General features: G+C 40.3%; 1 protein-coding gene across 12 annotated transcripts in view; it reads right to left on the bottom strand.

Annotated features, from left to right (window-relative positions):
• Positions 1–15,878, bottom strand: part of DNM3 (dynamin 3) — a 170,556-nt gene that overhangs the window by 12,267 nt on the left and 142,411 nt on the right. For 11 of the 12 annotated variants that reach the window (XM_051624811.1, XM_051624818.1, XM_051624812.1 and 8 more), the window contains 3 exons: positions 12,290–12,454; positions 7,691–7,917; positions 6,856–7,092 (listed from right to left, as the gene is read on the bottom strand). In XM_051624811.1, the coding sequence (XP_051480771.1) occupies positions 6,856–7,092; positions 7,691–7,917; positions 12,290–12,454 (629 nt within the window). Of the gene's footprint in view, positions 1–6,855; positions 7,093–7,690; positions 7,918–12,289; positions 12,455–14,545; positions 14,619–15,878 lie in introns of those variants that run through there. The other variant, XM_051624822.1, reaches the window with a different exon arrangement.

Here is a 15,878-nt window from a genome sequence, read left to right as displayed (position 1 = left end):
GTGTTCTTGTTTGCCCTTCAGCAGGGAACATGTCAAGTGAGCAAGCGTGCAGCACATTAGTGGAGGACTGTCCCAGCCCTTCAGAAACCCCAGGTCAAGATGGTCAAGATTATCAAAACTTGGAAGAAGAGACAGTTAGGAATGCTGAGTGATACATTCACAATGCTGCTTTCCCTTCCTTTATCCACAACAGAAAATGACAACAGAGGGCCACAAAATGAAGAGGAGGAATGTGTCATCTTTGCATAGTAGCTCAAGGCTTGTGTACTGGCCTGTGTTTAGCTGTACTGTTCAGCATCAATGCAAATGTCTTGGAACACCATGTCTGCTTCTGCCCACTCTGTTCTTCCATCCTGCTCACCTTTGGCCTTCCTCTAACTTTTTCTCTCTCTCCTTTTTACTTGGTGCAAGAAAGGGAGTAACATTGTTTGTTGCATCCGGGTGGAGTTGCACTTCTTGTGCATGATGATGATGACTAACATGCTTATCAGTGTCACTGTTGTTAATGTAGCCATTGAACAACCTCATTCACTAATGATCCAATATAGTTTGCAACAGACAGGAGAGTTTAAAGGAGAGCCTTTCAAGATGCCTACAGATTCAGGAAGTTCAAGTCTTCACTGCTTTCTTTCTATTTACTCTCATACTTTTACTCTTCTAGCACAATACAGGCTGGAATTGCACTGCTATTCTGCTCACTCTTTCAGACAAGGCAAGAAATTTCCTGCTTAACACTCTGTTATTAAACTCCTTAGTTATTGAGATTAAATAATTACTGGGGACAAAACACATCTTCAGATTCTTGTATTTTTGGCAAGCAACATTTCCTTTTGTTTTACTTACTTTCTTTTTTCAAGTTGAGATATACTAAAAATAAAAATCACTTCCTTCTACTAACAGTATCTTGAGAGAAAAAAGGCTAAGGAAGCAAAAAAAAAGGGTTTTGATGAAAATACCTAACAGAGGAAATTATTCATTCAGTTCACCAGCTGACACTCCCAAAGCAGGCTTCAGTAGTGTTTGAGGATTGCACTTACATCATCAGCTCCATCCCAGAATCACTCCTTTCAACTCTTTTCAAGTTCCTTGTTTTTCTGCCTTCCTCTCTCTTGCATCATTTTAACTCAGCCTTCCCCATCAGATGGGACTGGTCTACACTAAGAGTAGTGACAAGCCACATTCCAGATTGATCCATTTTGCTTAACTTTGAAAGCAATTTACATCAGTCCCAATAAAACAGCTCTCTTCTAGTTCACCTAGTTTAAAAACAACTTGTGTTGAATAAGGCAGGAGTAAGTAGCTCTGTAACAATAGTAAAGATGATCAAAACTACCTGAGATACAATAAATAAGATCAAACCTAAACACCAGGTAGAACAAGTGACTCTTCAAGTATGTTTGTTCAGCCATGATAGTGTATCACCCATCAGAAAATTCCTAGACCACTGAAGACAGGCAGTGGAGAACCTGCCTCCAGCCTAGGAAAGGAGATGCTGGTGGGAGGTAGAGTCAGTGGCAGCAGATACAGTACTAGGCTGCAATGTCTGAGATCTCATGAACTTTGTTTAACTTGATCTTCAGGACAGTCATCTGGAGAAGAGGTATATGAAGGAAGGCAGTGAACAAAATCCTCTTCCTAGTCTAGAAGAAAGCCATCCTCTCAGGGGCCCTCCTGTATCTCTCGGAGCATTACAGTTCAGGCAGCTGAAGGATCAGTCTGTGTAAATGATGCCATTCCAAATTCTGTATGAGTATCGACCAGTATTCCTTAAGTGGTTTTACACGTGGCAGAAGGGCTACCCAAAGTAGTGTACCTAGTGTTCTCATGGTTGCTACAGCCACTAACACCAGGCTGCCATTCAGAAAGATTGCCAAGTGTTGCATTTTATGGTTTGAAAACTGTCTGAAAAACTTTAAAAGGAGACAGAAATGCAAGGAGCAGGAGACAGATTTACAAAGGTGCCAGGGAAGGGATAAGTTGGAAAGAAACCAAGAAATGACAGTGAGAAGGAGAGAATATGTGGAGAAGGGAGACAAATGTACTTGGGCAGGAAACCAAATGAAAGGAGAAGGTGAAAGAGGAAGCAAGCAGTATGGTCACGAAAGGGACAGGGAGGGAAGGGCAGAAAAAAAGGTAAACCAAAATAGTGATGAAGTAGCCAGTTGAGGAGGGGTAACAGCAGAGCTCCTTTCTAAGAGATAAGGGGGGAAAAAAATGAGTCTCCTTCTTGAAGCAGCCAACAGCAAAAAAACATATTACTGAGTGTGCATTTCAAGAAGAAATGTAAATTAGACTGGCAACAAATTACACAGGGGTGTCTTCCCCCAGGGTAGAAATCACTGTCAAAATAACTTTGTGATTCTGTGATTTCTTGTGATTTTGGGGTCCTTTGACAGGCAGAGTTGGAAACATACTGACTATGGAAGAGCAGTATCCACTTCTGTGACAGAGTCTGGCTTTGCATCACTCATTCAGCTGTGTATCTTTTGATCACAGACATAAAATACAAAATTAAGTAAGTTATTCTTTGCCTTTCTTTTTCCCCTGAAATTCAGCAGGATTTTGAAATTGCTCCAAATACCTGCCTCTTTGCTTGCATGAAACACTCCTAATTGTTGATCATACTTTTTTAATATAACCTTCACTGAAAAAAACATTCAAAAAGGACAAATGGATGCTACTGCTGGATGGAGCTGTGCTGTTCCACTTAGGTGTTCAGACTGAGATCATCCAGCTCAGGATGTAGATACTTTAAGGTGGGCACTGATTCATCCTGCCAAAAGAGTTTGATCTAATGGGTATTTGATTATTATTTATACTCCATTAAAAATACAGCAGCAAGCTTTTAAGGCTGCAGGGTCAAACTTTCAGAAGAGAGGAGATTCCTAGACTAAGGCAGGATAACCCTTCTAGCCTTATATGCCTATGCACTGTGACTGATTTTAATCGGAGGATCACATACAATTTTTGCAAGGGATCCCTTTATCATTCAATCCACAGGCTCTGACATTACATTAAATCTTTCCAAAGAACTCTAATCTGTAGAAATCCATCACAGAAAACTTACTTAATGGTTGGTATTTGGCAGTCAAAGAGCCAAGTACAGAGCCTGCAGACCAGGAAACATCAGGCAGTGATGCTTTCTGCAGCTCTTCTGGCTTTGTCTGAAATTTCTAACTGTAATTTCTGTCAAGTATAAGTACTTTTCTATGCTGGGTTGGCAGAAACACATAATGATGGCTTACAATGTAGATCAGTTACAAACACAACAGGTCATGTAATTAGCCTCAATGGATTAATAAACATAGCTGCATAGCAGCCATCACCTCCTTCCATGCTGGCTGGCCGTGGGTTGAAGTAAATTGTGGGGAGACAGCTGAAAGAAGTGGTAGGGAGAGTATGGGACGGCTCATGGACAGCATGATGGGAATTCTCTCCCTGCTGCTTGCCTCATATGTAAAGACCATCCTCAGCCCCCAAGGACTGAGCACCAGCATGCCTGAGGGTGAGACACGTGCTAGAAAGCATTCAGGTCCCTGCCTGCTTGAGTGGACAGTCCAGCCCTTCAGGACTCCTGTTCAATCAGGTCCCAGGGTTCGACATCATGTAGGGTCATGTATGTTCTAAAGGCAAAGTTAGTAATGATCTCCAGTGCTTGGCTGGGAAAGCCTTTATGAATCCACAGTAGCATTGCAGAGCAGGAGACTGAAAGCAAAGAGGAGCACCCTCCCACCCCCACTAACACCATGGGCTCTGCTGCCAGGAGAAAAACATTTCCAATTCAATTGTTTTCCTTGTGGCAAAGCTGAGATTCCTATTCAGGACATTTAAAAGCTATAAATCAAAGCATCCACAGTAGAAATAAAATTGGTCAAGATGAGGCTTTCCAAGCAGGCAGGCAAACACGCATCCTGGTAAGCTAAAGTGGCTCTAGTGTCTGCTTAAAGCCATCTTACCAAAGTGAGAGCACAGCTGCATTTTCTTTCAAAATACTACTGCAGTCTTTTAAGAGAGAGGGGGAATAATCTAAATTCTGGCAGCGGGGAATATTTTACAAATCATATATGCTTTGGCATCACGCCCTCGAAACCAGGGGCCTTTACTCACAGGCTTTGCTGGGAGAGATCCACCCACCTCAAGTGGGATTAATTAAAAAAGGCATGTATCATGCAAATAGTTTCTGTTTCCTTACAGAAATATTCAGAGCACATAACCCAAACCAGCTTTAGAATCAGAGAGAAGCAAGGAAGAAAATTATTTCCTTCTCCTCTAACCATTTTCCTTTCCCTGTACAGTAAGTGAGGAACAGTGAGAAAATGCCTAGAGCTCACCATTTCTGTATTATTCCTTCAATTAAATGCTAATAAAATTGAGGGGGAAAAAGGATTTTTTTAAAGGCAGCACTTGAATCTCACTATAAGGTGGCCAATTCTCCAAACCAAACACGTGCTCAGCCACTCACTGGAAAAGGACAGTCCAAATCTTACCTCTGAAAATGATCTTTTTATCTTAAGGCAGAACAGACGAAAAAGGAAGGTTATATTTCTTTGGCATCAGCTCCATTTGAGAGTGATGGGGGCTGCAACAAAAAGCTCCTTTGGAAAGCTAGATGAACTCTAAAAATACAGCTTTCTTCTCAGGAAGCTAAACTATTTCCCTAGATATGAGAGATCCTGACATTTCAAGGAATCATTGCAGAAAATGGTGGTAGATCAGTCAGAGCAGAGAGCCCCAGTTCAAAAATAAGTCACAGAGAAAGCTCAAGTTTCCACAAGAACTCTTCCTCTAAACTACTTTTTTACCTTTTTAATATCTCAGACCCATTTTTGGAGTCAATTTCCTATGATCCTGCAAAGGCTATTATTAAAACCAGACCAAGGGTAGCAGAAATTCCAGGGCTCAAAAGCAACATTTAATAGGCGCAGGAGCCGGCCACACTGTCCCCCTCAGATGATTTCCCCTGCAGCCCTTTCCCTGGGATTTCCTCTCTTGGAGTTTAGTCAGCAGCAGAAACCTGAAGTTTCAGCAAAACAGCAAACCCTTCCTTCATTCTTAAGCAGCTGAGATTTTTTTTTTATGTCTGAAGCCTTCATAGCTCTAAAAAAGACATCTAGGATCCCGTCCAGGAGATGTGCATTGCAGATATTTTTCCACAAAAATGTCAGGCAGTCATACATTCAATTATATGTATCCAGCTACAGCATTTTTAAAGCACTGACCTCCTTTATCAGCCACTGCTTTGCATGCCACCAGCAGCAATCAGAAACCAAGCTGTTCGTGGGCTGCTTACCCAAGTGTCTTGTGTGCTAGAAAATTCCTTCCTGATCTCCATGCCACCTATCACTTAAGCATCAAAAAGTTTATCATCAGACATGCTTTTGGCAAGCCACCTCACGAAAGTAATACTCATGCAGGACCACAGCCAGGCAGGACAAAGGAGACATGCTCATTTGCAAGGCAAGGTGAGAGAAGCCAGGAGCGATGGTTCTCTCCAGTAGTACAACTGACAAAACACCCAACCTCATTTCTGTATCCAGTATGGAATTCATCCTCTGACAGCACAGGGGAAACACTGGGGCCAGTGTCTTTCAGCTCAGGCTCTCCCAACAAGAGGACCCTCTTCCCTTTCAGCACAAAGTTTAATACCCAGAAAGGCAATCCTTGGTTTCTCCCCAGTGGCCCTACTGCAGGCTATGGGATATCCACTAAGAGGAAAGATTGCATTTCATGGTTGGGCACTGATGCAACAACTGCCTTCTTCTAGCAAGTATATAAAAACACCTCATTCCTTTGATGTACCCAATTTATTTATTCTTCATATTATAAGGCATAATTGTATTAGAAACACTGAGCCTCAAGTTTAGGTTACTGACAACTACAACACATCTCATCTATTTAAAAGAAAGTTTTTCTCCAAAGGTTCTCAATTACCCTTTCTAAAATAGAAAATGTGCATATTTTCTTTCTGTTTTTATCTAACTGGCATATTTTTGCAAAGTGTGACTAATTTTAATGTAACAGTAATTTATTAAAAATGGAGAAGCCCCTTTGTTTCAACATTGCTTTATCTGCCCATGCCTCTCATAATTCAGGAAGTTACCAAAGCCCTTGAAATCAGAGGCTTTCATATATATATATATATGTATATATGAATGATTACATATATCATTGTGAAAATAAATATTATGGATCTTTTATTCATATAACACCAGAAAAAGGCAGTTAATGTCACACAAAATTATAAAATAATAAAACTTTAAAAAGTACTGATAAATGCAAAGCCCTGAGAAGGAAAGGAAATTATGTGGTGATGAAAATCCCCTTCCTTAACTAATTGTTTAGTACCATATGATCTACACTGTTAGACAACTATGGTCTGTTTTCAGCTGGCTGTAAATTACTTGCCTTGTGGAATAAGAATCAGACTCCTATCAGTTTGTTCCACTGGTTCTAAGAGGATTGTTCTTGTTCTCTCCCAGAAGAGCCATTAATTCCCCTGGACTCAGACGGGCAGAAGTGAGGAGTTGTATTCCTTCCTGCCCCTCTTCTGCTAGAGGGTACAACACAACCAGAACGGGGGTTCTTACTGCAAGAAAATCTGGTGTCTTCAAACTGATTGACTGGAATTTATTTTTTTTTTTTAATGAAATAACTTTCTATCTTTACAAAAAGTCATATTTGTGCTAAAAATTGTTTCCTCAAAACGCCTTTGGCTCTCTAGAGGGAACGCCTGATTTTGCTTTGTTACATGACTTAGTCCACAACAGTGCTTGACTTTCCGACTCAGTGATGAATCTGTCTGTTATGCTAGAAGGAGAGAACCATGCCCACCACCAGAGAGATGAGACATCTTACCTTGGGACGCTGGGAGGAGCCCGCGTGGGCCGAGAGGGAATCTGGGGAGGTCCTCCAAGGGCTTCACCACCACTTGGGAACGGAGGCAGTGGTCCTGGGCGGAACGGGACTGGGGGAGCCCCCGAATGAGGGCCTGGAGATGGGATTGCAGGAGCAGGTCCTCGGCCAGATAAAGGCCTGGTTGCGGGAGTGTTTAATGTAGGCCTCTTCTGAACGGAGGGACTCGGGGGAGGCGATCTAGTGAAATATCAGACATTTAAGAAGTTCAGTATGGCGGGGGTTTGGTTTTTTAGGTTTGTTTTTTATCTTATTACTTTTACATTTTTTTAACAGAAAATAAATGCTTTTGTATGCCAATTTTATTTTCATTTGCTCCAAGGTTAGAACATCACATGGATTTAAATCTCACACCACAGACAGAACGTCTTAAATGCATGATCAAAGAGGTAAATATCATGGATTTTAACATTAAGTGTTCCAATGGTGTTCTGTTAAGTGGGTTTTCTAGGACACAGAGGCTGATCTGCTGAAGTCTTGTAACAGCTTGCAAGGGGCTGCGTGGATACAGCAGGGGTGACAGAAGTGGCTGCTGTCTGATGCATCAGACAAGGTATACATCTACTGGATGGTCTTCTATAAGGCACATACCCTGCCTGGTGTTCACATGCATATCCATACAACATGTATATCTGGGAAAATGTTCTGATTTCCCTCACAAATATCATTAAAGACCTGGAGGAGTGTCTGTCCAAAAAGACGGTAGGGAAGGAGCTGCTGACACTGACAATGTCTGCCTGCCTAAATTTAATTGCAATACAGATTTGAGGATCCTTACCTGCGGGCCTGCTGAAGCCAAGAGTCATCTACTGGAGGGGGTGCAGGGGTTGAGACAGTGCTGGTGCTAATATCACCAATGATTGCCAGGGCTTCCTTTAGTGCTTGGTACATGCGGAGTATTTCATCTCGCCTCTGTGCCTGCTCAGCTGACTCCTCCATTAGAGTGTTTTGGTCCTCAGAAGAATACAAGTGAGCCAGGAGCTCTGCGTTGATAAATTCTTTTACCTGTTTCATCAGATCAAAAAAACAACAACACAACAACAAAACCAAACAAATAAGCAAGTGAAAAAATCCCTATTGAAAATACAATAAATACAGAACAAATCCAGTGTGAGATCCACAGCACCAGGAGACATATCTAAATTTAATCTGTTTCTTCTACTACCATATTTACATCAATTCTACTGATCATGCAGGTTTTGTTATGGCAGCTCAACAGCCTGAGGTCTAGCTGTGGCCCAAGGAAGGGCTGGCACATGCAGCTGGACAGAGCAGCTGGACAAGCAGCTGCCTGCATGCAGATGGGCTTAACACAATTACAAAGCCACAGGCTGGGCCAACAATTCACGTGTGAAGATAAGATGGTTTTGTGCAGTCACTCCACAATGTATTGAGGCCTTTTTTTGTGTCTGTCTTTGAAACACTGACACGGTTTGAGTCAGCAGTGGTCTGTGCCTCTCAGGTGACAGGTATGTGTAGAATTCATTCGAAACAGGCTTCCCAACAGCTCACAGGATTCAGCTGCATTTTGCTCCAATTCTAAAGGGCTGAGAGGTAAATGGCAGCCATTAGAAATATCATCAGATACTAAGTTGCCCTGGGAATGGGTATTTTCAGGCTTTATAGCTTCTCTGTCAATTATTTCCTTTCTTAGCAACAATTTAGCCTACTGTAGACAGCGTCTTTCATCTCCACCAACTCTGTCAGATTCTAAATATCCCATCCACACATTCAAATTGAAGGGAGAAGTCTCCAAGTAATCTAATTTACTATATTGATTTCCTGCTATGCCTGCCCTAGTTATGGAAACCTGGGCCACATTAGGAGACATAAAAAGCTAGAGGTACTCTGATTAAATAAGACTGTGGTAAATAGACCAACTGCTGACCCACTAAATCCTTGCATTTGAGATTTCTGTTGCTCTTCTGATCTATTTCTCATCTGGCTTTTTGCTCTATAAAGCTTTTTTGAGCTGGAGATACTAATGATAATACATTGCCAAGATTCTGATTACATAAACCTGAGCTCCGTTTGTGCTAGTTTAGCAACACTGATTTAAATCTTGACAGTTAGACTAAGGCAAAGTTTGTGTTCAGACAAGGTCAGTAGAGGCAGTCAATTGCGTGGGCATGGGATCCTTTATGGTCACCTAGCAATGAAAAGAAGGCCAGGACAGACCTTACAGGGAAATAAAACCATACTGCCTGGGCTTGAGTGCCACTTCCCATTCACTTATGACAGGAGATGCATAGATTCTTAGCAAAGCCTACAGAGATTTTCCATGAGTCTCATGCTGTTTTCCAGTAGATGGTACTGATCAAGAGCCAGAGTACACTGCTCTCCTCATGATTGCCAAAAACTCCACATTAAAAACAGATATAGTTAAACAGCATCACATTCTACTCGATGAAACGAACATTTTAATGGCATCACTTCAAAACAAGAAGTCCTAAAATTAGATTAAGGCCAGAGCTGATTGTAAAAGCATTGTTAAACCACAAATATCTGTTTGAAAAAAAATCAGCCTGTGACAATTATCATGAGAGATCCCTGTCTGCCACTAGCAGAGACTCAAGTAATTCCCTGAACCCTTCTGAAAGGGGAAGACCGTTGTGTTAAGGATGGTTCTTGGATCATCCTCTTGCCTTCTGCAAACAGATGCACTATACTAGACAGAGGAAGATCTTCCACAATAGCCACTCTATCCAGTCCCTTCTGCAGCTTGGAAAAGAAAAGGGAGTGACACCTCTTTTATCTTTTCTAGAGAACAGAAAGACTCACAGGAATGGTGTGAATTTTCCTTCACAGACATCGGACCTGCAGTCAAAGCTGAACCACAGCAAGCATCCGAAACACCAATGCCACAGAGCCTGCCATGTGACTCCAAAATGGGGCAAGATGGGCTTGCAGCTTCACTCACCAGCAGGCAGACTACAACATACATCACTGCCTCAAATGCTAACACAATCCTTTGCTTAACATTAAGTTTGGTATTTACAAGTACTTGGGAGTTTTTCTGCTCAGCTGAGATGAATATCAGCACTGCTTATGGAGTATACAATGTCTTCAAGACCACCCCTCTTGTATAATCTGTGATACCTAGGCACCATGAAACACAAATTCTGAAATGTGTGTTTTGTTTGTGCGTGTTTGAATTGCTAATGGTAACTGAATGCAGTTCTGTGTGGGAAATGCATTTTCTTTTAAGGTAATCAACATCCACCCTAAGGAAAGAATAAGATATGCATTTGGAATACAACAATCTAGGCTTCAAGGCCTCAAAATATGCTTAGGGACAGCATATAATTATTTTCTCTACACTGAGTTTGAATCTGATACTTTCCTTGAATTCCAAATGCTTGTTTACAGGCCTACAAAGTGGAAAGGAAGTTCTGGGAGAACCTGGGAGTTTACAATTATCATGGAAACAAAGTCCTTGGGATCTATTTGCTTCCAGAGTTTCAGAGGCAACATGATGGGGTAGCAGAAAGTACAGAGTATACTCATTAAGGGGGAGGGAGGCTGTTTTCACTTAATTCCTGGTGGATGGTTGGACTTCTGAAGACTCCAAGGAACACACAAGCCTACTTAACAGGACCCACCTTCCATCACAGCTCCACTGCTTTCCAGATCTTTGCACAACCTTTCGACCTGGCTCAGTAGTTTTAATTCAAGTATTTCTCTTTTTAATACTGCTGATTTTTTAAATTGATACTTTAACTATTGTTTTTAATATGCTGTTTTACTGCCTATGCGGCACAGCAACAAGTGCAATAATGCTTCTAGTCTCACTCTTCACAGTCCTTTAAAAAGTGTTGATTCTTTGTCACAAATTTAAATTCTAGGGCTGAGGTGTAGGTCTTAGCTCACTAGCAAACCCAAACACAGCTATGGACTTTGAGGTCCACTGGAAGGTAGTAAAGGTTGTTAGGATGTTGGTTTTGTGTGTCACGGTCAGCCAGCATTGCAGACTTTTCCAATGTAACAGCTGATGAGACTGAAGGTACACATGTATTCTACTTCTGAATAAAGCACACATTTCAGAGGCCCTTAAACTATTCCATATGAGGAGGTGAGTGGCAGAAAATTTAATGTAAACTTTCAAAAGGAACTGCTCACCGAGCTCTGAAGTTTGTGAAATAAGAGCTAAAAACCAGCCCTTTGAAAAGGCACTGAAGTTGTGCTACGTCGAAGGAGCAAGTTGCTAGTTGTGATATGGAAAGAGCAGAGGGAACGGGCTCATCCTATAAATTCAAAAGCATGGCTGATTTCAGGAAAAAAAAAAAAAAAAAAAGAGCAGTTCCATCATTCCAATGTTCTTTTGTAAAAACTCACCCATAACAAGAGCATTATTTGCAGCCTGACTCCCCTAAACCTAAGAAAGTTAATGGAATATCTCTCACCCTCATGGAAAGATTTTGCACATATTATATGTACCAGGAAATCCCATTGAAATTTCCTGTCCAACCACCTAACTCTTAAATGTGACACAAATTCCACAGGACTAATGAAATCCATCAGACAAAGGCTGGAGGTGGCTCTGAGTCAAAAATAAACACTCCTTTCTAAACAGATTTGCCTTATAGCATATGGTATTTTAAAAACTGATTGGTCTGGTGACCTCACAGAGAAAGTGCTACTCATAAATAACAGGAGCTGTGCCCTCCATTATTAGTTTATATGGCAGCTAATATTAACCTTAGTTTTCAACAAAGCCCATTCTGAACTCTGCAAGGAATCACAGGCTGAGATCCTAGTGCAGTGGAAAAACGATGATATCTTAAAGCCATTTCTTTAACCAAATAATTTTCAGATCTCAGAAAGACAGACACAATAAATCAAATAACCACATCTGCTTATCTAAATAACAGTATCCAAGGCTTCTAGATTTATTCCTAGAAAACTTGAAAATATGAAGAAACAACTAAGAATTGCTGTAAGAAGCCATGACAAAGGGCTACAGATTGGAAATCAAGGACCAACAGCTCTGCTATGCTGCTCTCACAGACTGCCTAGATGTAGCTTCCAACCCCCTTTTCCTGTTACATCAAAAAGAAGACAGGAGGAAAAAAAAAAAAAAAAGATCCTTGATTTACCTTTGCATCATAATTTATATTCTGATTAAGATGTAAATTAATTGAATCTTTAGCATTTTGGAGTAAGCACTCAAGGCAGTGTGCCAGTCTTTCAGAAGGCTGCAGAGCTTCATGCTGCTATAAGATTGTAGTGTTTTGTCTCAGAGTGTAGCATTTGTGGGAGTGTGTTCTTTTCTTCAGTTCATGCTGCTGTAGCTGCTATATTCAAGAAGTGTGTTCGTAGGAGCTTAAGAGATTTGACAGACATGTTAATATAATGTAGAACATTGGGTGTTACTTACATTATTGATCATAAGATGCATGATTGTTTTTGGTATCAAATCTCGGATACATTTGTTGATAATAGACATGTAGGAGTCCACAAGATTTCGAATTGTCTCCACCTGTCTCTCCAGCTGGGGATCCATTGAAAAATTGTCTGCTTGGCCATTCTCCTCATTTTCAGTCTACAAAGAAGAAAAAAAAATAAAAGCCTTTCAGACTGCAGTAAACTGGAAATATATTAGGGGAAAAAATAGACTTACACTGAAGTAATCCATCACTGTAACTCATACAAAGAATGTCTGGATGTTAAAATATTAAGTACTGGCCTGTTTAACATTAGCATTTAACATAATGAAATCTGGACTTTGAGAGGTTAATGTGAGATGCAAGACCTTTTTTACAAAGTACATGGAATATTCCAATGTAATTTTTGTAATTTTATATTGAAGAAAGTTTTCAGGCAAAGACATGCAGTGGTAAATGAAACCCCAATAAATTATCTCAGATCACTTATTGAAATACTTATTTTCCAGTCTTGTACCATATGGATTCAGCCTGCCTCACCCATGCAAGGAAGTGGCACCTGGATTTTGAATTTCACCCTCATATGGGTAAAAACCATCCTTGTTATTTAAGGCTGACTCACTCGTGACAAATTCCACAGTTCAGCCTCAAACTTGCTAGATGTGAATATCACCTATATAAACAAAGGATTTATGATGGATAACAGCAAAGGCATCATTGGTTACAGTGCTCAGCACAAGATAAGGTGAATTATATATTAGAGGTTTCCTTTTCATTGGGGTGAAAAAAACTTCTTTATATGTAAACAGTTTACCTAACTAAGGAAAATGCGAGGAACTTTAACTGGAAGCTAAAAGATATGCACTTTGCTTTGGTCTGGCATGTATAAATGTAAGAAAACATTAAAAAATAATAGCAGCCTATTGGCAAAAATGAGACTGCTTTCTGAGGCTCAAATGAATCCAAAATAATGGATTTTAAACCAGGAAAGTACAAATAACAACGTCCTTTCCCCAAACTCTGACATATAATACTCCCTGAAAATTACCATCAAAGCCATATTAGCATGAACTATAAACCTGTTCTGTTGGTACCTAGAAGCCTAACATGAAGAAACAGAAATTACTTGCACAAAGTGAATAACCCAATAATAAGAACTAATCATATACCAGCTAGACCCCTATCAGCACAAGCCCATTTACAGGACAGCATTTAGCAAAAATGGGCACATCACTAGTGCTTTGTAGATTCCTTGAGCAGTTGAAATTGGTAGCTAACCCATTAGTGAAAGACTAAGAGCTAGATATGCAAACCTGGCAGCAAAGAGGCTTCTCCTTGCACAAAATCCATTCTTGCTGAGCCACAAAGACATACCCACTTTCACCTCCTAAAGCAGGGTCTGCTTCTGCTCATGAAGCACTGGCAGGTGGGCCACTTTGTATTTACTCCTTATAAACTAGGCCTTGGTCAGTCCAGCTTATGCAAAACAGAAATGGTTGTGATTTGTTATGTTTGTTAAGAAATAAGGTCCGATGTAGCACTTAGAAACACAACTAAATGTTTGTAAAAGACACTTCAAAAGTTCAGATTGTTTTAAATTACAAATTAATTACTGTAAAACCAGCTAAGCTGTGGACTTCAAAAATAATTAGCAGTGCTTCCTAAAAACCTTGGGACTGTGGAGGACCCTGAAAGAGCTCTTGATGAAAATAGTGTTTTCATTTCTGTAACACCAGTAGACACACTACCCTATAAACCTTAATAATTTTGTTACTAAACTGCATATGCTGAAAAGCCACAGTATGCAGACTGAGTTTTTTTCCTTAGCCTCCATGTTTGAAAAGAAACTAGCTGTAATTTTCCCTGTGAAATACCAAAGAAATGGAAATTCATACATCTAGCATAACTCCACAGATGCTAGCTAAGTAACTATAGATCGAAAATGCCCCTTTCCCAGTTCCCCTGCATTTGACTTCTATTCTCTTTCTTTTCTTCTTTGCTGTCTATATAAAGTACAGTTTGTCCATGTAATTTTTTAATTTTTGTTTTCTTCACTGTTTAAATTACAGATTGCAATAGGATTCTTAGCTGGCTAAGCAGCGAAGTGACAGATGTTTATCATTATCCTCATCAAGAGAATGTAAAGTAAAAATAGTGATTTTGTCTCTGATCTTTAAGGCAAAGGGTAGTAGTCTGCAAACATTTAACCTTTTATATACAGGCTCATAGGTGATATTTACAGAAAGTGGGTAATACTTCAGGAGTCCATCTCTTGTTTGGAACTGTAACAGAGCTGACTTCATACTGCTGGATTTATTTCCTCTGAAATCAAAAAAGATTGAACTTTCATGAATTTACAGTAATTTATTACAAAAGCTTCTGACCAAAGTATTCTTAATAATTTGATGTCTCAACAGAAGGCTTTTCAAGCCAGAAACCATCTCGTTTGCATTGCATCATGCCCAGTGAAATCTGCTTCTAACAGACTTCTGTGTTCTACAACATACCTACAAGCATTATCCTGCTTTCTTTTGCAAGCCATCTCTGCATTGTGCCAACAGCAGCACCTGAGAGTGAGGTTGCCTGGTAAAGCCGGGCATCAAAACAAGACAGAAGTGATGTAGATACCCTATTCCATCTCCATGTCATCCTTTCAAACAAGCTGGTTTTCTCCTCGAGCAGGATGGTGACTCTGGCTTCCCTGCAAGCCACCCCTCAGCCCAAGTCCCTGCCTTCTAGCAATGCTTTTGCCATCTGTTGCAATGGATAAACCCAAATCAGAATATGTAAGAAAACCCTCACATCTCTCTGATTGCTCTTGAACAGAACATTCCTGCTAAACAGAAAACAAAGAAGCTGGAAACAAGTTTCTGTGCCTTCTTTCCCAGCAGCCAAGGCAGCAATAGTCCCCTTTTAGTGCTCCTCATCCTTGAGCCAGACTCGCCAGTTCCAATAGCAAGTGTTAAGTGACAGCATTTGATTCTGGGCTAAGTTTTCATTCAGTGACTCTTGCTTAATACTGCTATTAATTGTTGACAGGAATGGGATATTACTACTTCAAGATAACACAACTGCAATTACTTTAGGAAGTTTTCTAAGCCTCAAACAAAAAAACTATGGAAGAATCTAGAGTGCTAAAAAGCAAGTAAAGAAAATTAGATGCATCTTGGAAAACTCAAATTCAGAATATCTAATGAAAATACAACAAAGCTACAGAGAAGCAATAAGTGAATAAAAACATGGACAAAGAGAAGGTAACATGGAAGCCAGGATGGTCCTTTCATTTATATACACATTGCCCCAGGGATAAGGTCCTTCCCTTCTACTTTCTCTGCACTTTAGAAGAATGAAAATTATATCCATTCCTTGTGCTTTGCAGCAAGTCTCACCTGTCTTTCATAAGCTGCTTGGTGACCCTTGCATGAAAAGGTGAAAATGAAAAACTCTGCTACCTTTCCTGTATTTAGATACTTTCTGTAACAAGAATGTATTAACTAAAGTATGGTACAAGAGAAGGCTAAAATCTACATGTGAAATCCAAACCACTTCAGTTTGGGGGAATTTTACTGCTCGCTGCAGTGG

Source organism: Apus apus, chromosome 7, assembly GCF_020740795.1.
Source record: "Apus apus isolate bApuApu2 chromosome 7, bApuApu2.pri.cur, whole genome shotgun sequence".
Classification (NCBI taxonomy): domain Eukaryota; kingdom Metazoa; phylum Chordata; class Aves; order Apodiformes; family Apodidae; genus Apus; species Apus apus.
Note: the sequence above shows the minus strand (reverse complement) of the source record. Positions and strands in the feature narration are given on the sequence as shown.